The 22,621-nt window shown below is 43.7% G+C and overlaps 2 protein-coding genes across 4 annotated transcripts in view; both read left to right on the forward strand.

The window, feature by feature from the left end:
- Nucleotides 1–3,533, forward strand: part of smarca2 (SWI/SNF related, matrix associated, actin dependent regulator of chromatin, subfamily a, member 2) — a 141,182-nt gene extending 137,649 nt beyond the window's left edge. For all 3 annotated transcript variants that reach the window (XM_067983273.1, XM_067983275.1, XM_067983274.1), the window contains exon 35: nucleotides 2,148–3,533. In XM_067983273.1, the coding sequence (XP_067839374.1) occupies nucleotides 2,148–2,183 (36 nt within the window). In that variant the 3' untranslated portion in view covers nucleotides 2,184–3,533. The remainder of the gene's footprint in view (nucleotides 1–2,147) is intronic.
- Nucleotides 3,534–6,430: 2,897 nt separating this feature from the next.
- The window catches only part of LOC137320648 (low-density lipoprotein receptor-related protein 1-like), a 57,845-nt gene continuing 41,654 nt past the window's right edge, over nucleotides 6,431–22,621 (forward strand). Inside the window, exons 1-6 of the mRNA XM_067982327.1 lie at nucleotides 6,431–6,482; nucleotides 7,302–7,532; nucleotides 17,011–17,161; nucleotides 17,633–17,661; nucleotides 17,775–17,891; nucleotides 21,976–22,098. Of these exons, the coding sequence (XP_067838428.1) occupies nucleotides 6,431–6,482; nucleotides 7,302–7,532; nucleotides 17,011–17,161; nucleotides 17,633–17,661; nucleotides 17,775–17,891; nucleotides 21,976–22,098 (703 nt within the window). The remainder of the gene's footprint in view (nucleotides 6,483–7,301; nucleotides 7,533–17,010; nucleotides 17,162–17,632; nucleotides 17,662–17,774; nucleotides 17,892–21,975; nucleotides 22,099–22,621) is intronic.

Here is a 22,621-nt window from a genome sequence, read left to right on the forward strand (position 1 = left end):
TTCAAAATAGCTTATTTTCCTTCTAATTCTGAGATACTAATGCCTGGGATTATATATTCAGCGTGTTGATAATCTCAGAAGAAACTGCATGAAATGAATCTCAACACCCCATCTCTTTCAATTTTTAACATTCTGCTACCACTTGACCTGAGCAGGAATGACTCAAAGTCCACCACAGACTGTGTGGAATGTAAATGTTTCCTGAAATATCCATTGTGCCAGATCAGCTGTGTGCGCATTAAATATCTATGTGCCTGTAGTTCAAAATATCGCAGACTGCTGCAACTCAAAGGAAACTCAAATGTTGTACATATTTTATGAATAATTTAGTTTTAACAACTTGCATTTATATAGCGCCTTTAACATAGTAAAACATCCCAAGGCGTTTCACCGGAGCATTATCAAACAAAATTTGACATTGAACCACATAAGGAGATATTAGGACAGGTGGTCAAAAGCTTAATCAAAGAGGTAGGTTTTAAGGAGTGTCTTAAAGGAGGAGAGAGAGGCGGAAAGGTTTAGGGAGGTAATTCCAGAGCTTAGGGCCTAGGCAGCTGAAGGCATGGCTGCCAACGGTAGAGCAATTAAAATAGGGGATGCGCAAGAGGCAAGAATTGGAGGAGCGCAGAGATCTCAGAGGGTTGTAGATCTGGAGGTTTCAGAGATAGGGAGGGGCTAGGCCATGGAAGGATTTGAAAACTACGATGAGAATTTTAAAACTGAGGCATTGCCGGACTAGGAGCCAATGTAGCTCAGCAAGCACAGGGGTGATGGGTGAACGGGACTTGTGCGAGTTAGGATACCGCAGAGTTTTGGATGAACTCAAGTTTAAAGAGGGTGGAAAATGGGAGGCCGGCCAGGAGAGCAATGGAATAGTCAAATCTAGAGGTGACTAAGGCACGGATGAGGATTGCAGCAAAAGATGAGCTGAGGCCGGGGGCGAAGACATGCGATGTTATGGAGGTGCAAGTAGGCGCTTTTGGTGATGCAGTGGATATGTGGTCAGAAACTCATCTCTGTCAAATAGGACGCCAAGGTTGAACACAGTCTGGTTCAGCTTTAGATAGTGGCCATGGAGAGGGATGGAGTCGGTGGCTAGGGAATGGAATTTGTGGCGGGGACCGAAGACAATGGCTTCAGTCTTCCCAGTATTTAGTTGGAGAGAATTTCTGCTCATCCAGTACTGGATGTCAGACAAGCAGCGTGACAAATCCAAGACAGCGGAGGGGTTGAGAGAGGTGGTGGCGAAGTAGAGCTGGGTGTCGTCAGCGTACATGTGGAACCTGACATTGTGTTTTCGGATGATGTCGCCCAGGGGCAGCATGTAGTTGAAAAATAGAGGGGGCCAAGGATAGATCCCTGGGGAGACTCCAGAGGTAACGGTGCGAGTGTGGGAAGAGAAGCCATTGCAGGTGATTCTCTGGCTACGACTGGATAGATAAGAATGGAACCAGGCGAGCGCAGTCCCACCCAGCCGTTGACAGAGGAGGGGCGTTGGAGGAGGATGGTTTGGTCAACCGTGTCAAAGGCTGCAGAGGTCGAGAAGGATGAGGAGGGATGGTTTACCATGGTCACAGTCACATCGGATGTCATTTGTGACTTTGATTAGGGCCGTTTCAGTACTGTGGCAGGGGCGGAAACCTGATTGGAGGGGGTCAAACACGGAGTTGAGGGAAAAATGGGCACAGATTTGGGAGGCGACATGTTCAAGGACTTGAGAGGAAAGGGAGGTTGGAGATGGGACGGTAGTTTGCAAGGACAGAGGGGTTAAGGGTGGGTTTTTTGAGGAGGAGGTGATGGCAAATTTGAAGGGGAGGAGGACAGTACCTGAGGAGAGGGAGCCGTTAACAGTATCAGCTAACATGGAGGCCTAAATGTGGAAACTGTAGTGCCAGCTAAACTGCTTTAAAGGATATGGAAGCTAACCACAGCAGTTGTTCTGATGATGTGATATTTCATGAGAATTCATCTGCACTTTTTTTAAAAAATCAGATGAAAATTACGCCAAATGTGTCAACATCAGACTACTAAAACTGATGTGATGCTATAAATGATGTTGTGTCCCCAGGATTTTAAAAATGTGTCATGATCTCTTATGAAAATGCTCTGTCAAACTCACTAAATAGTTCATTTTCTTTCCTCCCCAGGACCAGTCGGATATCAGTGGAAGTGAAGATGAATGATTTTTTTTTCAAATGTGAATTGCTTCATGGACAAATCTTTGTTTCAGTAACTTTATCAACTGTTTTGTTGCACAGCTATCCATCTTTCCTACTTTACCCTTCCCCCAGCTTGTCCTTTTTCCGAAAAGTAAATCTGTTAGTAGAACAGTATAATCTTTAGTTAGTTTTATGTAGGCATGACTGCAGTAAAATAATTTCATAAGTATACATCTGTTTGCATCACCATATATTTGCTTTATGCTTGTCAAATTGAGTAAAATGCTTTTGAATTGTATCAGTTTATATATACATTAAAACATGTCATAGCTTTTTTTTTTGTGTTCCTGAAGGTCAATGTCTCCACAGCTTTAAACCCTGACGAATATAATTCAAGTGGAAAATTTGTATCATTATGCACATCCCTTTTTAGTTCAATTTGTTTTGAAAATATTGTTTTGCAACCAGTGCTGGTAATAAGCTTTTCCTTAAGTGTACTTAATTCTTGCTTTCTTTGCACAATGTCTTTGGTGTAACTGATTGCCCAAGGCAAATAAAATCCAATTCAGTTGTAAAGAGTGAACGTTTTTTTTGTCTGTGTTTATTTAAGCACTAATTAAGAATTTAGCAAGATTAGGATACTTCATGGGGAATCCTGAAATGTTATTTATATTGCTGCAATTGAGGACAAGGTTAGTTAAAGGTCATCTCATGAAAGAATTGTAAAACTGTTTTGTGATTTCCGTGTGAAGTATTTTTACGCCTTGTGTAAAAAGTTGCACAAATTAGTGTACTGTATATCAAAAGTTCATTTTAACTTTGTGGAAATGGATGGTAATTAAACCACATTCTGACATCTGAATAGCTTTGTGACAGTTATACTTCGTGGGAGAAGATGAAATAATCATTTTTTCTTAAACATGACAATGATCTCTATGATATGCTCATTTAGAGAAAACTTAACACTGGTCTTGAGTTGTTTATTGATACTTGTACTTCAGATTTTTAAACATGTTGATCCCACCTTCCTCACTTTATCAGATGATGGACTAACTATTGTGAGCAAAGAATGATCGAGCAGATGACTCCACTTGAACTCAAAAGATCCTCTTTCATAAAATACAAACTTCTTTTGACAGTTACTTAGGAGGAAACCCCAGAGATGCTAAAATAAACGTACCTTGATTGCATGAGGGGTGGTGGTGCATTATTGGGATTTTTTAATCATTTCAATTCAATTTGTGATTATAATTTTAATTTGTAATTGATTTCCTTGTGTTTCCTCGTATAATTGTAATTGCTTGTGAAAATTTGATCTACCAATATGTCAGAGAAAACTGTATTTTAAACTTGCAAATAAAAATAATAAATCCATGGAATTTCATGCATCATTTCTTAAATTTTTAATTTCTGGTTTTAAAAAAGTCACTTTATATTAGTATTGCAGTATAATAGTATTATTGGCATTGCAATACCATTCCAGTGTCAACTTTTTATTCCATAGTCAGTGTTTTGAGTGTTGACAGCTGGCTGAAATCTTAACTCCATTCTGGACTGAGTACATTAAACTTGATTTGAAAATGTCAGTACAGTGCCCTAATGGAGATATAATGTCATACCATACATGTCCACAGGTTGGTGGAGACATGTTTTGCACATGCAATGTACAATTTTTAAAATTTAATAAACCCAGATAATCAAAGGAAAGAATTCCAGGAGTAATATTCCTTTTGGTCCAATGACACCCTGTGATGTCTTCAGTTCTGTTCTATGTTGCTGGCTGTAGTTACACATCTGTGCAGCTCATCCAAAATGGTGAAAGGTGTCATATCTAAATTAGCATTTATTTCCAGAGTTTTCTTTTCTTCCTCAGCTATCTCTTGCAAGATAGGAGAATTTCGCCAGGAATTAAACACTGCATGAAGTGCCATCGGGTCATTTCCCTCTACAACCATTCCAGATATTTACCTTGCCTGGTGGAATGTAGCTTTAAAATCTGCAGCAGCTGCTTAGTATCTCCTCCACAAGTTTAGAAGGACCACCTCTGATGAGAGAGAATTCTGAGATTTCATGCCACTCAGGATAAAGCTGGAGATCATTGAGCTAAGCTTGTGGTATCCCAGTAGTTTTGGTAACAGTATTTCTGGACTAGTAAGAGGCCTGGACTACTAATCCAGAGACATGAGTTCTAATCCCACTGTGTCAGTGTGAATTAGAATTCAGTTTAAAAATAAAAATATATAAATCTGGAATAAAAGTGACCATGAAGCTGTCGAATTTTCATTAAAAACCCAACTGCTTCACTAATGTCCTTTAGAGAAGGAAAGCCCACTGTTCTTACTCAGTCTGGTCTATATGTGACTCCAGTCCCACACCAATGCAGCCACTGAAATGGCCTAACAAGCAACTCTGTTGTACAAAAACCACTACAAAGAAGGATAATAAAACCAGACAGACCACTTGGCTTCAACCTAGGTATTGAATTTGGACATGACGACGGCACACACAGCCCAGTCGACCCTGCGACGTTTTCCACTAACAGCTGGGAAGTAATGCCAAAGTTAGGAGACCTATCCCTCAGACTAGTCAAGCAACAGCCTGACATAGTCAGACACACAGAATCATATCTATCAGCCAACATCCCAGATTCCTCCATCATCATCCATGAGTATGTCCTGTCCTTACAGCAGGACAGACCCACCAGAGGTGGGGGTCACAGTGGTATACAGTCGGTGGGTTAGTGGCCCTGGAAGTCCTCAACATTGACTGTGGACCCCATGAAGTCTCATGGCTTCAGGTCAAACATGGGCAAGGACACCTGATTACCACCTACTGCCCTCCCTCAGCTGATGAATCAGTACTCCGTGTTGAACACCATTTGAAGGAAGTACCAAGGGTGCAGAATGTAGTCTGGGTGGGGGACTTCAATGTCGATCACCAAGAGTAGCTTGGTAGAACCACCACTGACCGAGCTGACTAATTCCCGAATGACATAGCTGCCAGACTGAGCTTGTTGCAGGTGGTGAGAGAACCAACACTAGGGAATAACCGACTTGACCTGGTCCTCACCAACCTAGCTGTCGCAGATGCATCTGTCCATGACAATATTGGTAGGAGTGACCACCACACAGTCCCTGTGGAGACCCAAGTCCCGTCTTCACATTGAGGACACCCTCCATCGTGTTGTGTGGCACTACCACTGTGCTAAGTGGGATAGATTAAGAACAGATCTAGCAGCTCAAAACTGGGCACCCATGAGGCCAGCAGCATAATTGTATTTCACTATATTCTGTAACCTTATGATCCGGCATAGCCCTTACTCCATCACCTCAAGACAAACAACCAACCTTGGTTCAATGAGGAATGTAGAAGAGCATGCCAGGAGCAGCACCAGGGATACGTGAAAATTAGGTGCCAATCTGGTGAAGCTATAACACAGGACTACATGCATGTTAAAACAGTGGAAGCAGCATGCTACAGACAGAGCTAAGCGATCCCACAAGCAACAGATTTGGTCAAAGCTCTGCAGTCCTGCCACATCCAGTTACGAATAGTGGTGAACAATTGATCAATTAACATGAGTAGGAGACTCCATGATCATCATCATGATGGTGGAGCCCAACACGTGAATGCAAAAGTCCAGGCTGAAGTGTTTGTAACCTTCAGGCAGAAGCGCCAAGTGGATGATCCATCTCAGCCTCCTCCTGAGGTCCCCAACATCACAATGCCAGTCTTAACCATTTGAATTCACTCCACGTGATATCCAGAAAAGCGCACTGGACACAGCAAAGGTTATGGGTCCCGACAACACCCTGGCTGTGGTGCTGAAGACCTGTGCTCCAGAACTAGCCGCTCCTCCACCCAAGCTGGTCCAGTACAGCTACAACACTGGCATCTACCGACTATGGAAAATTGCCCAGGTGCATCCTGTTCACAAAAAGCAGAACAAATCCAACTCAGCTACCATCCAATCAGCCTGCTCCCAATCATCAGCAAAGTGATGGAAGGAGTCATTAACAGTGCTAGCAAGCGGCAATTACCAATAACCTACGCAGTTTGGGTTCCATCAGGACCACCCGGCCCCAAACCTGATTAAAGCCTTGGTCCAAATATGGACAAAAGCTGAATTCCAGAGGTGAGGTGAGAATGACTGCTCTTGACATCAAGGCAGCATGTGACCAAATGTGGCATCAAGGAGCCCTAATAAAACAAGTCAATGGGGATCAGGAGGAAAACTCCAGTGGCTGGAATCATACCTAGCACAAAGGAAGATGGTTGTGGTTGTTGAAGGCCAATTATCTCAGCTCCAGGACATCACCGCAGGTATCCCTCAGGGCAGTGTTCTAGGCCCAATTATCTTCAGCTGCTTCATCAATGACCTTCCCTTCATCTTAAGGTCAGAGGTGGGGTTGTTTGCTGATGATTGCACAGTGTTCAGCTCCATTTGTAATTCCTCAGATAATGAAGCAGTCTATGCCCGTATGCAGCAAGACAACATTCAAGCTTGGTCTGATAAGTGAAAAGTAACATTTGCGCCACACAAGTGCCAAGCAATGACCATCTCCAATAAGAGAGTCTAACCAACTTCCCTTAACATTCAATGGCATTACCATCGTCGAATTCCCCATCAACATCCTGGAGGGTCACCATTGACAAGAAACTCAACTGGACCAACCGCATAAATGTTGTAGCTACTATAGCAAGTCAGAGGCTGGATATTCTGGTGGGGAGCGGCTCACCTACTGACTCCCCAAAGCCTCTCCACCACCTACAAGACACAAGTCAGGAGTGTGATGGAATACTCTCCATTTGCAGCTGCAATAACATTGAACAAGCTTGACACTATCAAGGAAAAAGCAGTCCGTTTGATCGACAGCCCATCAACACCTTAAACATCCGCTGCCTCCGCCACCGCTGTACCGTAGCTGCAGTGTGTACTATCTACAGGATGCACTGTAGAAACGTGCCAAGGCTTCTTCGACAGCACCTCCCAAACTCGCTAACTCTACCACTGAGAAGGGCAAGGGCAGCAGGTGCATGGGAACACCATCACCTCCAAGTTATACATCATCCTTACTTGAACATATGTTACCATTCCTTCGTCATTGCTGGGTCAAAATCCTGGAACTCCCTACCTGACAGCACTGTGGGAGTACCTTCACCATACGGACTGCAGCAGTTCACCACCACCTTCTCAAGGGCAACTAGGGATGGGCAATAAATGCTGGCCTTACTGGCAATACCCAGATCCCAAGAATGAATATTTCTTTAAATCCTACTGTGCCCGCTTTGGGATATCAGATACTGAGGAAGATAGGAAGATTCCTAAATGGCCAGATATTCCACACCTTCACTCGCATCAACTCAATACAGGTAAAGTTTTATGTTATGCTTTGTTAGCTGATTCAGGCTGAGAAGCCTTCAGACCAAGTCTACAAAGGTTCCAAAGAAACTTCTGTCAAAAGCTTGAATCAGGCTCCACCCACCACCTTGACAATGACCTGGCTTCAATGCTGGTGTTAATGAAACTTCTTGCTCATGAGCAGCATGCATGACCCTTGCATGCCACACTTGTGATAGTGACCATCAACAATCTTGAGCCAAACATGGTAGAATCCAACTTCCAATACCAAGAATTGTTGCTGGCTTTGGAATTGTGCTGTAGGAGTCCAGTGACCATGCTTCTCCTTGGATCTTCGACCGAATGTACAGCCAATTTGTTATTCATCATCGGGATATGGGCTAGTAAGGCCAGCATTTATTGCCCACCTCTAGTTGCCCTTGAGAAGGTGATGGTGAACCTTATTCTTGAACCGCTGCAGTCCATGTGGTGAAGGTACTCCCACAGTGCTGTTAAGTAGGGAGTGCCAGGATTTTGACATAACGACGATGAAGGAACGCTGATGTGTGTCTAAGTCGGGATGGTGTGTGATTTGGAGGGGGACTTATAGGTGATGCTGTTCCCATGCACCTATTGCCCATGTCTTTTTAGATGGTGGAAGTCGTTGCTTTGTCAGGATCTATTCTGATCAACACTCTCGGTGTTAGACCAAGGAGAACTATATTGTTAATACTCCCTCACTTGTAGGCAATCAGATTCTTGTGTAGCTCTTCCTGATCCATGTTAGATGGAAAGTAGTTTTGCAGCAGTCATTGCCCCATTAGGTACTTGGTCAACTACATACATTAGGTTATCAAACAATCAGCTCCTTTGACAACTGCTCAGTTGGATACTCAGCAGTTTCATTAGTTTCACAGGCCCATGTGGCAGAAATGTGAGTTTGTCCTTGGTTTGATCCTCCAGCATAATACGTATTCTTAAATATTGTGGGGGAAAAATTGGATAAGGGTCAGTTCTGGGCGATGGTAACCGTGCCCAATGGACCCTGGGCAGGCAAGACGCAAGTTTGGACCCAAGGGAGCACTTACCTGCAATCGGCGTTCCTTTCCAGGCCTTGCATGTGGAATCAATGCAATTTGCACTTTCCACCACCAGAGGGAACTCAACCTCTTAAAGGGAGGATATTTCTTAAGAAACCTCTTAAAGGTAGCTGGTACCTGTTATTTGCTGAAAATAACAGTCTACTGTCTGCATGGAGTCTGAACAGAGATCAGACATTGCACACGTAAAACACAGATGCAGATCCCGTCCCTATGTTTACACATTGATGAGTTATGTTAAAACATTGAATAAAGGTTGTGCACTACTAAATCCCACATCCTCCAATCTGCACGCCAAACCTCACCAATCTGCTGATCTGAGTTGGTACCAGGCCTGTGAGAGTGCATGCACCAAGGTTCTCTGCTGATGTACTAGAGACCTTGGGTGCAAGAGGTGGACAGAAGGAGGGACATCCTATATTCGTGTGTGGGGGGTGGGCAAGAGGCCCTCCAGACATATACTCAGAGGGCAGTGGGGGATGAAATCAATGCCAGGTGCACAGCATCATGAACATGGATGCAGTGCAGGAAGAAGTTCAATGCTTTGACATGAGTGGTCAAGGTAAGTGAGGCCAACTGTCAAGTGGCGTCTCCTACCAACTGCACCACGCACTACACCCCCCATCACCCAAATACCAATAAACTCTTTCCATCAGTACTCAACTCTTCCAATGAGATGCTTCCTCTCACCCCACACATTACCACTGTTTCAAGACACCCACCCACAACTCACAGGCCACATACACTGGCAGCTATTCAACCATGACAGGCACATCACCCAGGCACATGTCCCGTTTTCTTGCAGGAGAAGGTGGCGCATATCAAGAGGCAGCAAGTGGCAGTGGCATTTAGCCCCTCGAGCCTGTTCCACCATTCAATGAGATCATAGTGGACCTGTGACCTAACTCCATATACCTGTTTTAGCCCCATATCCCTTAATACCCTTGGTTCCCAGAAATCTATCAATCTCAGATTTAACATTCAGAAGGGAGCTAACATCAACTGCCGTCTGCAGAAGAGCGTTCCAAACGTCTCCCACCCTTTGTGTGTAGAAACATTTCCTAACTTCACTCCTGCACGTCCTGGCTCTAAATGTTAGGCTATGTCTATGTAATACTAGGCTGCGTCCTAGTATTCAAGTCCAAAAACAGTTACAAATGTCTCGGCAGCCAGAAGCAATAATCCAGCCACTAACCTGTAAATCCTGCATGGTCCCTTTAAATAACGCCAGTGGGGGGTCCTCCAGACACTCTAAGACACGTTCAGATGGTCGGGGTTAAGACTGTGCGTTGAGTTGAGCGTTAAGTCCCAAAATGGTGTCTATCACTTTAAATCAACGTTGCACACTGATTGAAGCCATTTTCTCCCTACTTTACATGATTCCAGCGTTCGTTATCTGCGCCTGCATAAACTCCTATACCAAGACGACGTCCGGCACACGTCACGCAGGAAACATGCGTGCGCATCCAAGACGCCATCTTGGATGTCGGAGAGGCCGTGTAGCGCCGAAACAACGGGTGCTACTCAGCCCAATTTAGCACCCTGTGCCTCCCTGTTCTCAAGTAAAATCATCCAGTAAATCTGTGGCTGACCAGGAAGGACTAGAAATCTTGGGCCAGTCAGAACATTCTTTCAACCCCTTCAATTTATTAAGTGGCAAACTCTAAATGTACACTACTGCCATACCAAGGGATATCCAGATACCTAGAGAGGCCCATTGCCTGGACACCAGACAGAGTGCCACATTGCCTCTGAGTTGAGTGCTTATACTGAATTCTAAATGTGGAAGTATACATGCATTGCAGAATGCTTTCAGCAGACTCTTTAAAGGTTCAAATGTGGCAAAAAATTGAGAAGATCTCCTTTATAAGTTGGGAAGTGGTGTTCCATAGGGATCAGAGCTGGGACCACTGTTCACAATTTACATTAACGATTTGGACTCAGGAATCGGATTACAATTTCAAAATTTTCGGACAGCACCAAATTGGGGGGTGTAGTTGATACAAAAGAAGAATGGGTGAAAATGCAGGAAGACATTAATAAACTTGCAGAATGGGCATGTAATTGCAAATTAATTTCAATATAGATAAGTGTGAGGTGGTGCATTTTGGTAGGAAGAATAAGAATGCTCTTTGGATAATAAGAGTCTAAATGGGGTAGAAGAGCACAGGGATCTAGGGGTGCAGATATACAAATCACTAAAAGTAGCGATGCAGGTTAATAAAGCCATAAAAAAGGCAAACCAAGCTCGGGTTCATTTCTAGAGGGATAGAATTGAAAAGCAGAGAAGTTATGTTAAACTTGTATAGAACCTTGATTTGGTCCATATTTGGAGTATTGTGCACAGTTCTGATCTCCATATTATAAAAAGGACATTGAGGCATTGGAGAAGGCGCCAGAATTGAAAGGATATACTTATCAGGAAAGGCTGAACAGGCTGGGGCTCTTTTCTCTTGAAAAAAGAAGGCTGAGGGGTGACCTGGTAGAGATTTTTAAGATAATGAAAGGGTTTGATAAGGTAGATGTAGAGAAAATGTTTCCACTTGTGGGAGAGTCCAAAACTAGAGGTCATAAATATAAGATTGTCACTAATAAATCTAATAGGGAATTCGGGAGAAACTTCTTTACCCAAAGAATGGTAAGAATGTGGAACTCGCTACCACAATGAGTAGTTGAGGCAAATAACAGATGCATTTAAGGGGAAGCTAGATAAGCACATAAGGGAGAAAGGAATAGAAGGGTATGCTGATAGGGTTAGATGAAGTGGGGTGGAAGGAGGCTTGTGTGGAGCATAAACACTGGCATAGACCAGTTGGGCTGAATGGTGTGTTTCTGTGCTGTAGACTCAATGGGCTCGATTTTCGGACGTCCGAGCGGGTGCATTCGTGGCGGGGTGGGGGGGGGTGCTCCAAAAACTGGGGATTCCCGGGGCGGGTCCGCAGCCCGGCTCCAACCCGCCCACTTCTGGGTTCCTCAGTGAAAAGCTTAGATGCACGCGCAGCCTCCACATGCGGGACTCCCGCCAGCAATTAAAGACGGTGGGATCCCACTTAAAACAATTCATTGGATACTTCAGGTCGTTAGCAGACCTGATTTGTAGGATATTTTAGGAGGGGTGGGATTTTCCAAACAACTGAGAGTGTTTCCCGTACTGGGGGAAACACTCCTAGTTGAAATGGACATGTTGCAGCCACCAGCCTGTGGCAGCTGCAAAGGTCCATTTGACAGGTGGGGGTTGAGACCCTCACTTATTGCAGGAGGCCACTCTGTCACTCTGGACAAAGTTTGGCCTCCACCACCCTCCTCCTAACAATAAAATTCACCAACTTGCAACCTCAACACCGGTGTGCAGACCTACCTTGCAGACCCCCACAAACATACATCTTCCGGATGGGGGCCGCCTTACTCTTCCTACTACAAATATGTGATGCATGCCCTATGGCTGCAGCACAGGTAGTGGCAGGTTGAGTGAGGCTGACCGTGAAAGAGATGCATCAGAGGGTGAGTATGAGATAGAGCCATGAGATTGTATGAGGATTGGGTCGAGTGGTAGTGGTGGGATGAGTACTGACGAGGTGAGTAAGTGCAGGTAAGATGAGGATGAGGTTTGAATGGGTGTGAGGAGTGATGTGATAGAGTAGCGTTGGCAGTGCAGAAGGAGATGTGGGGTGGGGGCAGGGATGTGGCAGACGGAATGTAGGGGAATGAGTAAGTGTACTCACTTCGGCTGACCTACTTAGGTCATTAAAGCGCCTCCTGCACTGTATGCAGGTGCGTGATTTGTTGGTGGTGCTGGTGATCTCCTCTGCTACGCGAGCCAGGTCTACGTGGTGTCAGAGGCAGGCCACTTCCTCCTGTCCGCCGGGGGGAAGATCTTTGTCCTCCCCCTCCTCCTCACCCCATCCAGTAGGACCTGGAGTGAGGCATCATTAAACCTGGGAGCAGCCTTCCTCCTGGGCTGCTCCATGCTGTAATTTTGTCTCCTTTCTGCAGCATCAGTCAGTGGAGGACTGCCCCTTTAAATAGGGCTCCTCCAGCTGACAGCCTATGATGAGGGTGCACAGTCCGCCCGCTGCGCAGCTTTCCAGTGCGAACCCCGGAAGCCAAGGTAAGTGCCTTCAATTAGGCTGCGATCGCGTGCGGAGCACCCCGATTTCACTGGACGCGTTACCCACGCGCCCAGTCGACCCCCCCGCTGCCAACCCGCCGCCCTCCTGATATCAGGCCCAATGTAACTCGATGTAATGATATAGTTTATTGTGCAATCCCATTGCAATACTATTTGAACCACAGTGCACTGTGTGGAAGTAGAGTCAATAGTTGACTATGATTTTCACAAGTTGAGCTTATTAATTATTGGGTCCCTGTGTGGACTGAGTGATGCACAAGGTGGGATATCCAGTAAACTAGCAGCTCTTAAAAGGATTGCAACTTACAATTGAAGCAGAACTGCACATTAACAACTGTCATCAGATGAGGATGGAAGCAAGGCCAGACAGAAGCAGGACTGCTTTGGAAGGTTGCCCTCTTTGGAGCTGATGAGCACTCTCTGAGCAGGAGCACTGTTTTAAAATGCCTGGGTGGGTGAGGTCAAGCAAGTCAGCTCAGTTTCCCACGTCCATAGGTTATGCGAGCACCTTTGAAGATTGCTAAGTTAAGAGTACCCACAATTTGGCTACTTTTAACATATGACATTAATGATGAATGTCAACAGGATTTCACTCTCAACTTGGTGCTTTTTCACAAAGGCAACTTGCTTTGTGGAGGGAGAGGGGGCTGCTCATAAATGTCACCCATTTGCTCCCATTGAGGGTCCTTCAAATTATGGGGCTGGAGGCCATACGGAACGTGGTAGAGAATGATGTTAGGCCTATCCTGTGCTCCAGGCTAGCACTGATTTTTTCTCCCCCCTATTCATTCACTGGCACTCAGCAGCATAATGTACGGTATCCTGCCACGTAAGATTTGGTTTCAGAGGTGTTTTACTGATTACAATTAAAGATTTTCTTCTGATCCCATAAGTGCCCATGAGGAGGAGAACCTAGAAGACAAATCACTAGATGCGCTGAGAGAGTGCCCAGCAGAAGAAGCTGACATGAATGGTGGTGTTATGTTTTAGGTGATGCTACATTTGCCCACCTAGCTGCCATGCTCAAGTGACTTGCAATGTGCCAAATAGGGTGCAGGATGCAGTCACTACAGCTTTATGTGTTATGCCAGTAATTACAGGACCATCTTGTGGCCCAGCATAAGGACCATCTCTATCCTCAGAGGCAAGGAATGATGCCCAGCAGCCAGCCACCACCCGTCTTCTTGTGGCTGAGCAATCAGTTAGGCAGAGTATAAGGTAGTAAAGGACACGCATCATACACTTTCACAAAGGGAAGCAGCATACACCTCAAAGAATTAAGGAAAATAAAATAGGAGTTATTCTTTTCAATGGTGCCCTGAGTTCATTTGGGATGGGGTGGAATAAGATCACGACAGAGGAATGGATTGGTATACATGGTAATTGATGTAGTGCAGGGTATAACAATGGGATTATATTATGGTTCACCTTGTTGAGTACTTTTGGACATCACTGAGGATTGAGCAGAACAGGCATTCTTCATTTCTGCAACTGTTTAGCATGCATATTTTCTGGTTCAGTCTCCAGGGGAGTAAGTTTAACCCCAAAGAACAGACGGGTTGGGGACAGGTGGGTGGGAGGTTAAAATAACAGCTTTTTGAAGCGCAACCGCGACCCGGTTCCAAAGTGCCCACTTCCAGGTTTAACGTAGGTGTGTTTTGATGCACGCACGCTGCCGAAACCCTGAAGTCATGAACCCAATTAATGCCAGTGGGGGGGCGCAGATCGTTAACCGAGCAATTTACCTGCTTGAAATACAAGAGGTAGGTCATTTTTTGTTGATTCCGAACCTGAAACGAATTTTACTTCACTTGCACGGGTTTCTCATGGCTTCTGAATCTCACCACTGAAACGCAGGCGAGATGCAACCGAAGTTGATTTGACCCTTTAAACCTGTGATTGACACATATCAGTAACAGCTCAGGTATTGCAGCTGGTCTCTCGGGCAAACGTTTGGCTGGGAGTTCTTTGTGTTGGGTCTCTATTCACTCTTCTAGCCACCGCTCAATTAAATTAAAGATTCAGAAAATAATCAATTGTTACGATCCTGAATCAATCTTGAGTATGAGCTCAAGTTTATATTTTTAAGAATGATAACAAAATCTAAAATATTGGAATATTCTTCAGTCTAGTTATTTGAAAGAATTATAAAATTTTATAAGAACTTGGCTATTTTGCTAATATAAATTGTGGCACTCCAAATATATTTTTAATTATCATCCATTCTTTACCTTTGCGAAGTCCATCTCTTCCCTACTTTTTCAGGCTTTCTCTCTCCATCTTTGGCAATAGGCTTTCCATTGATATTTATAACAAGCTCGGACTCCTACAACTATTTGGATTGTGTTTCTTCCCACCCCACTTCCAATAAATACTTCAACCCTTTCTCTATTTTTCTCCTTCTCTGTCATATCTGCTCTAATAATCTACATTCCACACTAGAGTTCCTAAAGGTCCTTCTTTTCCCTTAGCTGAGTCTTCCCTCAGTAGTGGTTGACAGGACCTTTGATTGAATCCACCACAATTCCCAAATGCAGCATAAAATAACTTCCAGATACATCTGTTATGCTTTTCATCTTTTAATGCTAATGCTAGTGCTGGTGCTGTTTTGAAGTTCAAAATATGAACATTACTTGTATTGCACTGCTCATCAAATTGTTTCTCTCCTGCTCACCCTGGTATATGTTCCTTATTCCTGGCCTGAATCTGGACCCAGCTCTTCATGCCCTCTCTCCCCTCCCCATTCCTCACCCTTGCTGCATCTGCCTTCCCTACCCTTCCTCTCCCCCCTCACTCAGTCTGCCTTCACTGTTCTGATCCTCTCCCTTTCTCTCATGCCTCCCCTCCCTGTCTTGGTTCAATTATCTCCCTTGAGTGATCTGAAAAGTTTCATTGGTTTTGACTCCCTATGTGCAATGCCATGGGAGATCAACAAGCAAAAACTGCAACCAATGAAACAAAATCTGTCCCCTGCAGCACCACCATTGCATCACTTTCTACATCCCCGGTAGAATAATAAACGTGACCCCTACTCAACTGAGCAAAAAAAACAAATCAAACCCCATTCACTGAGCAAAAATTAGGAACCAAGCCAATGGGTATATATCCGAGAACAACCCCCCAAAACATGACCATGAGCCCAAATGCATCCCCACAGCATTCACCCCAACCACGCCCATCTCAGAAATTGCTGGTTAGGATTTAAGCCAACATTCACACCGAGACACTCCCCCCCGCTCCCCACCCCCACCGATGGCTGAGACCCCACCCCTGATGGCTGAGACCCCCCTGAAGACCAAGACCCCCCCCGATGGCCAAGACCCCCCCGCGATATCTCTGACCCCCCCCACCGATGTGTCCGACTCCCCCCCCACCCCCCCAACCCTGCTTGATCTTAGACTTACCTGGCATCCGCTCCCCGGCTGCTTTCCCTCCCACTGTCAATCTGGCTGGCTGTCACACAGGAAACAAGGAAACAACAATCATTGCCTTCAATTGAGTTGCGATCGTAGATTCCGATGCACTGTCTTGACTTATGGGTTTCCCACGCGAAAATCTACCCACCCACTGAGTTCCCAGCTCCAAGTAAAAATCATGCCCCATGTCTCCATCTACCAGTGTTTACATCTGGGCCTCTTTCACCTGCTTTGGTGTCTCCTGTTTCAATGTCTCCATGGTGAAGCTGTATCATGGCCTTTGAGATCTTGGTGGGGGTATACTGTGGCGTGCTGCCTCATCTGTCCAAGCATCTGAACCTTTGTTTTGATATGTTCAACCATGATCTTGGAGGCAGCGTGTATCCTCCCCCCCCCACTCACCACCCCCCCCCCTCTTATATCACTGTTCTGCTCTTTTTTGTGTCTGTCTAAAAGGGATCATGGAGTATATTCCTGGTACCTAAGGAGCTATCTGTCCAGTGTTCCTGTCCCTTCAAATGATGATGGCACTATAGATATGCAGGTATCCTGATAGCTATGAGGGAAATGGACATTCTTGAGCACACCTTTGGTCCAATGCTCACAAATCAGCTACATAATAATAGAATGGAGCCCCTTTCTGTTCATGGGGGCTGTGTGATTGGCGGGGGGAAGGGGCAGGATAAGGCCAATATATGTTTTAAACAAACTCGTTGAAAAAGCAGATGGTTCGCTTGTGCTGCTGACTGCTTTTAATGGGGAAAATTATGGAGTTAGCTCTAGCAAGCAAGATGTCGCCTGTGATAAGCAATGGTATATAGATGTTTGCAAAGTTCGGCAAATATCCCCTGCTGTTGCTTGAAAGGATCCAGTGATGTAAAAGTGCAAAGCTGTGGTCAGTTTGATGGCTACTGGCAGATTTCTATCTTTCACAGAGCTTGTTTTCAGGACCAGCTCAAGGAGATGGCATCTTCCATGACTGCCGTCCTATGGCAGATCTTCTCAGACCTGTCTAGGTAGGTGTGCCTTGGTCTGCAGGCACTAGTAGTTGGGTAAAAAAAGAATGTTTCAAAAGGTGTAAATGCAGCTCCCTCTCATGCCTCCTCAGATTCTCCTCCAAAACCAGACAACAGGCACACCCAACAGGATGCCTATCTTCAGAATTGTGGTTGTGGTAATTTAAATTGTAGCTGTCAATAAGCCACAAATAAAAAAGTGTAAATAAATGAAAAAGTAGGCCACACCAGCAGCAAATAACAAACAACATTCATGCATGAATAATGAATACTGGAACAAAATAAAGACCTGCAGCTAATAATGACACTCCGATTTAAGAGTACAACATCTGAAATGGCTGAATGTGCCTTCAATACGGCCCCCATTTTAAAACCTCTCAATGATTTCTGAGAATTCCCAGCGCTGAAAATGGGAAATGGAGACACCAGGTCAATAGTATGTTTTTCAACTCTTTTGCATTCTTTATTCAGAGTGCAGCCCAGTCGTTCTGTACCTGTCGGTGGAAAACAGGGCTAAGGTCTTCTTGCCCATTTACACAACCACCATCTCCTATCTCTCCCCATCAGTATGAATGGCACACCTGGGTGTAAATTCAACCTATGTGTCTTCCAGAATCAAAATACCAGAACTTGTGGCAAGAAGTTTTATTGGCCAGCCCTTGTGAAAATGCGGATGCACTAGCCCAGTTCTGCATGAAAGCTGTGGATTTCCTTGCAGCAGATGGCACAGGTCTGCACCTGGCTCTCTGCTAACTAGTTCCCCATAGTCATTGCCAGGTAAGCATGCAAAAGCCTGTAAGTATAGTTGGTAGCATTGGTTAGACCAATCGAACTACACTAGAGTTATCGATCAGCCTGGCATGTCTTTTTTCATACAATGTCACTAAAAGCTTTATTGGGGTATTTCTGAGGAAGTATTGAACATTACTGTTAGTCAGGCATTCACATATCTTTGTGATGCCATCTGCTCTGCTATCCCAACTTTCTTTGGGAAAAGAAGCTTCCAACTGTACAAATTGTCTGCCAAAGCAAGGTATGTTCACCTCTGCCTGCCGATGCCAGTGGACAGATACTGTTGGGTGAACACAGACCATTTCTTGTGCAGCCTGAACTGCCTGGCATCCTTTTGTTGGTTCTCTTCCAATCCCTTCAGATAGGGGGGGATTCCCATTGGGAAACCAGTAAATTGTGCCAGTAATGCTGTAGGATCACAAATAAATAATTTACAGCAATTAGCACAAAGGATCCAAAGAACCTCTGCCAGGAGGAACAAAAATTTTTAAAAACGGTTAAGCAGTTGAATTCCAATTACTTTTATATTACTGTGCACTTTCCATAATCTTCCATATACATACCACCATCTAGGAATCCCAGAAGTCCATATCTCATGGCCATGATTTAGATTTGATCTTCTGTATGACAGGATGGTGGGAAATGGTGTGCAGGACAGACATGCAGCAGGACACGAATAGAGTAAACTTGCAGTACAAAAGAACTCCAGACCATTTCCTGCTACTGGCCAGCCAATTTATGCCACAACAGGGGACCAGCAGTGGAAACTCCAAGCCATGGATTCCAGGTTGTCATAGCCCTCCAGCTTTAGGACACATAGGAAGTTGAGGACAGGTTAGTGCATTCACGGAAACAATTTAAACTGAAAGCTTCAGTTGTCCCATGTTCTGTATTCACCCAAAAAGCAAGGGAGAGATATCAGAGTCCTCAAGGGCTCATACGGCCTCCTCCAGTTCATGCCATAAAGTTGCATTTGCCCAGGTTAGATTTACTCAGTTACTAAAGCAAAAGTTATTAAGGTGATTAGACATTGATGTCAGATATTCTTGTAGAATTGTTGCCAGGAATCTGAATTAACTCAGCTACTGCGTCTACATTACCTGTGGTTGATATCATCAGGCCTGCCTCTCCACTTCCCTCTCCTCCTTTAGGATCCTTCTTTAAGAGCCTCCTTAAACCCACCTCTTTGACCAAGCTTCTGGTTACCCCATCTACTATCTCCTTCTTTGGCTTGGAGTCTATTTTTTGATTATGCCTCTGAAGAATCTTGGGCAATTTCCTACGTTAAAAATGCTGTACAAATGCAAATTGTTGTTGTTGAATACTCAACTGTGATGAACAGATAATGTGGTCAATGACAGACTGCTTTAAGCTGTCATTTACAGTCAACTAAAAGAAGACAAGTTCTCTCACAGGATGACCAGTGAAAACATTTAAGGGATACCTTGAAAGGTAGCCTGAGGGCCTGTTGAGTCTGAGTTGAGGCCTGCGAGGACCTTTTCTAAAAACTAAGGAATTGCATGCAATCTGCATGAAGAATCTGAAAATTTTCAAAGTAAAGTGTCTACACAATCTTGCAGCAAGGGGAGCAAAATTAAAAGCACATATTGGTTGCCATGACCAACTGCCAATCGATCTGTTGTGCATGGGTTGGACTTCAGAAACCATGGAAGTCATCAACTACATAACCAGTAACCCAGACATGTGGACATTGTTGGTCCTAAGACAACCACTATAACTTAATTGATGACAAATCTGAACTAGATATGGAAATTGTGGCAATCCCCCTGCCCCTGTCCCAGTCCCCCACACACATACACACACACACACACAAGCCATAGGCATCTCTTTCAATGTATGTTGGTTCCTATGGATATTAATCTTATAAACAAGGGACTAGGCAACAAGGCAGATGATGGGGGTGGGGCTTCAATCAAACCGTCAAGACACGAGGCATCCTTGCTATCTTCTATAACTACTATTGTGTACCAAATCTATAATCTCACGTGTTTGCTCAATTTGAAAATAACTTACTGAAATGGATTAATATCGTCCCCCCTCCCCACAAAAAGCTCTAAACAATGGGGCAAAATATCCAAATATATTTTTAGATTTCTCTTTAATAAGTACACATCACATCGGTCTTTATTTTTGACACCTCTTGCTGTGTATGTTGATGATGTACAATGCAGGTATCAATCAAGAGTTAATCACAAACGTAGCAAAATAATGCAACATTCAAATGAGATCGTTTAAACCTCAATAATACAGCGATTCGATAAGTAAGGGACAGCGCATATTAACGGATTAATTTGAATTATGTACATATGGAACGCACAACTAATTAACTTCGCAAGACTCGGCAATCTGGATCTTTTATATCTATGAACAAGACACTGAACTTATAGTTATGCATGGTTAAGCCTCATACGATCTATGTGGAAACCTAGCAAGCCGTCAGGTGATAAATATTCTGGTCCAGCAAATCAGGTGAAAAGAGTGAAAAATCAGTGGTGCCTCATACAACAATCAGGACCCCTTACAATTAGCAATAAGAACGGATTGCAATAAGAATAATGATATCCAGTTGATCAATCTTCATCAAGCAGCAATGTGAATGAATATATCGATTAGGTCTGGTTGCAGTGTGATTGTTTGACAAGGTAATTGGATTAGGAGGCACACGACAACCAATCAATTGTTAGAAGAAGGCAAAAGAAAAACAATAAAAGAGCATTCTCCTGTCTTATTGCTGTATGTTTGTCTCTTAGTCCGAAGGGGGAAGAGAATAATTTTAATATATTTCATTATCTCAGCGTAGCTACAGCGTTTGGATTCCTGCTTTGGGGTCAAAGCAGTGAGATGATTCCCTTTCGATTGGCTATAATACTGTTAGCAGTATGTTCATATTCGCCCACATATGTAAATGGTGAGTAATATGATTTTTTTTTTAAAATAGGGACGCCCAGCCTAAAGAAAAGTAACGTATTTGGTTGAAAGTATTGAACAAATGATAGATAAAAGATTACCTCAAATGCTTATAGTATGTGTATAAGTGCATATCCAACCACAAAACTTGTACTTGCAAACAAGGAGCCCTTTGATAGAATGCTTTGTATGAAACTTCATGTCCATACTATCTATGCTAACCTGTATATTGAAGTGATGTAGCTAATAAAACATATTATCTATTACCTTCTAAAAGAAATACAATGAGCTTATCAAACACTCAATTCAGAAGTCAGTTGGCAGGTATTCAATTGTTGAAACCTACCATTATCTACTAGTAAAAGTGTAATATAAACATTTCAATTGGTGTGGCTATAGTACAACCTGTTTATGGAGGGATGAGATGTATATAAAGCCTGTACAGATTCTCCTTTTTTGTCTGTTTTGTAAGCATTGCTGCTGCATTTCATTAAAAAATGAACTATACTCTTTCTACAGGCAATGTACCTTTTTGTTTTAACATGGACCCTACACTGTGTATCTGATCTCTTAAGTTAAAGTTCTGCCTTAACAGTGTCAGTGAGCAGGCTCCCATCTATTTATCAAACTGCTCCTCCCTAGCTAAATGAAAAGCAGGCTGGTTTTCAACCTCTCTGGTAGAGGCAGCTTAACAAATGGTCTCCACCTTGAGGTAAAAGAACTCCATATGCCCTTTGCATTTGGTGTTTGAAAGTAAAGGTGGTGGGGGCTGAGGAAAGGGGGTTTTAAGGAGGCTGTTGGCTGTGGAAGCAAAGAGTGTTGGATTGGGAAGCAGAGATGCTATGCTTGGCAGTGAAGATAGTCTGGGAGTTCTAACCCATAGTAGCATAACCTGGTACTAGCTGACTTGTGACATTTGATACAAATCTCATCATAATCTGAGCTCAAAATTCATTTTAAACTTTGTTTGGCATTTAGTAATTGCTTTTTAGAATTTATTTTTGTACTGTTAAATGACCTTTTACTTCCCTCCTTAGGAATGGAGTGTCAAAGTAGTACTGCAAGTAATCTTGGTTATATATCTTCTGTTTCAGGCACGAGATCTTGTCGAGTCAATGAAATAAGCTGTGGCTCTGGATTTTTTCAGTGTATTCCTATCTCTTGGAGATGTGATGGAGTAAAAGATTGTAGTAATGGTGGTGATGAGGAGAACTGTGGTAGGTAGTTGAAAGTTTATCTGGTGACACTTTGTTCAGCCCAATTTAATGGTCACAAAGACCTCAAATGGTTAAAGAATGGAAACAAGGGGGTGATCAATCATTGGTCTGTAGTAGAATGTAACTGCTTTCCTTTTACTATAAAGTTTTTTTTTGTTCATTTACTTTGCTCCACACAGCAATGATGATTTTAAAATCAAGATGTGCAAGGCTGAACTTCTACATCATGGAAGTATTGAGACAATTATTTAATGGGCCTACACATCACTCATCTGCTGTGACAATCTGGGCCTCAATTTACTTTGCACCAAATAAAAGCAAGATCAACTGCAACCTCTGTCTACTTCTGTGGTTGAGTAACTACAAGTTTCTTTTGACAATCTAAAATCTGATGCATTTACAAAATTAAGGCATTGGTGCCACTTTCAGTAACTGTTTCCCTTGTGCTGGGCCCATGTCTGTTACCATGGAGTATCTTGCCAGCTATGTGCATTGTGCCACTGAATAATGATGATCAACCTTT

This window comes from Heptranchias perlo, chromosome 4 (genome assembly GCF_035084215.1).
Source record: "Heptranchias perlo isolate sHepPer1 chromosome 4, sHepPer1.hap1, whole genome shotgun sequence".
Classification (NCBI taxonomy): domain Eukaryota; kingdom Metazoa; phylum Chordata; class Chondrichthyes; order Hexanchiformes; family Hexanchidae; genus Heptranchias; species Heptranchias perlo.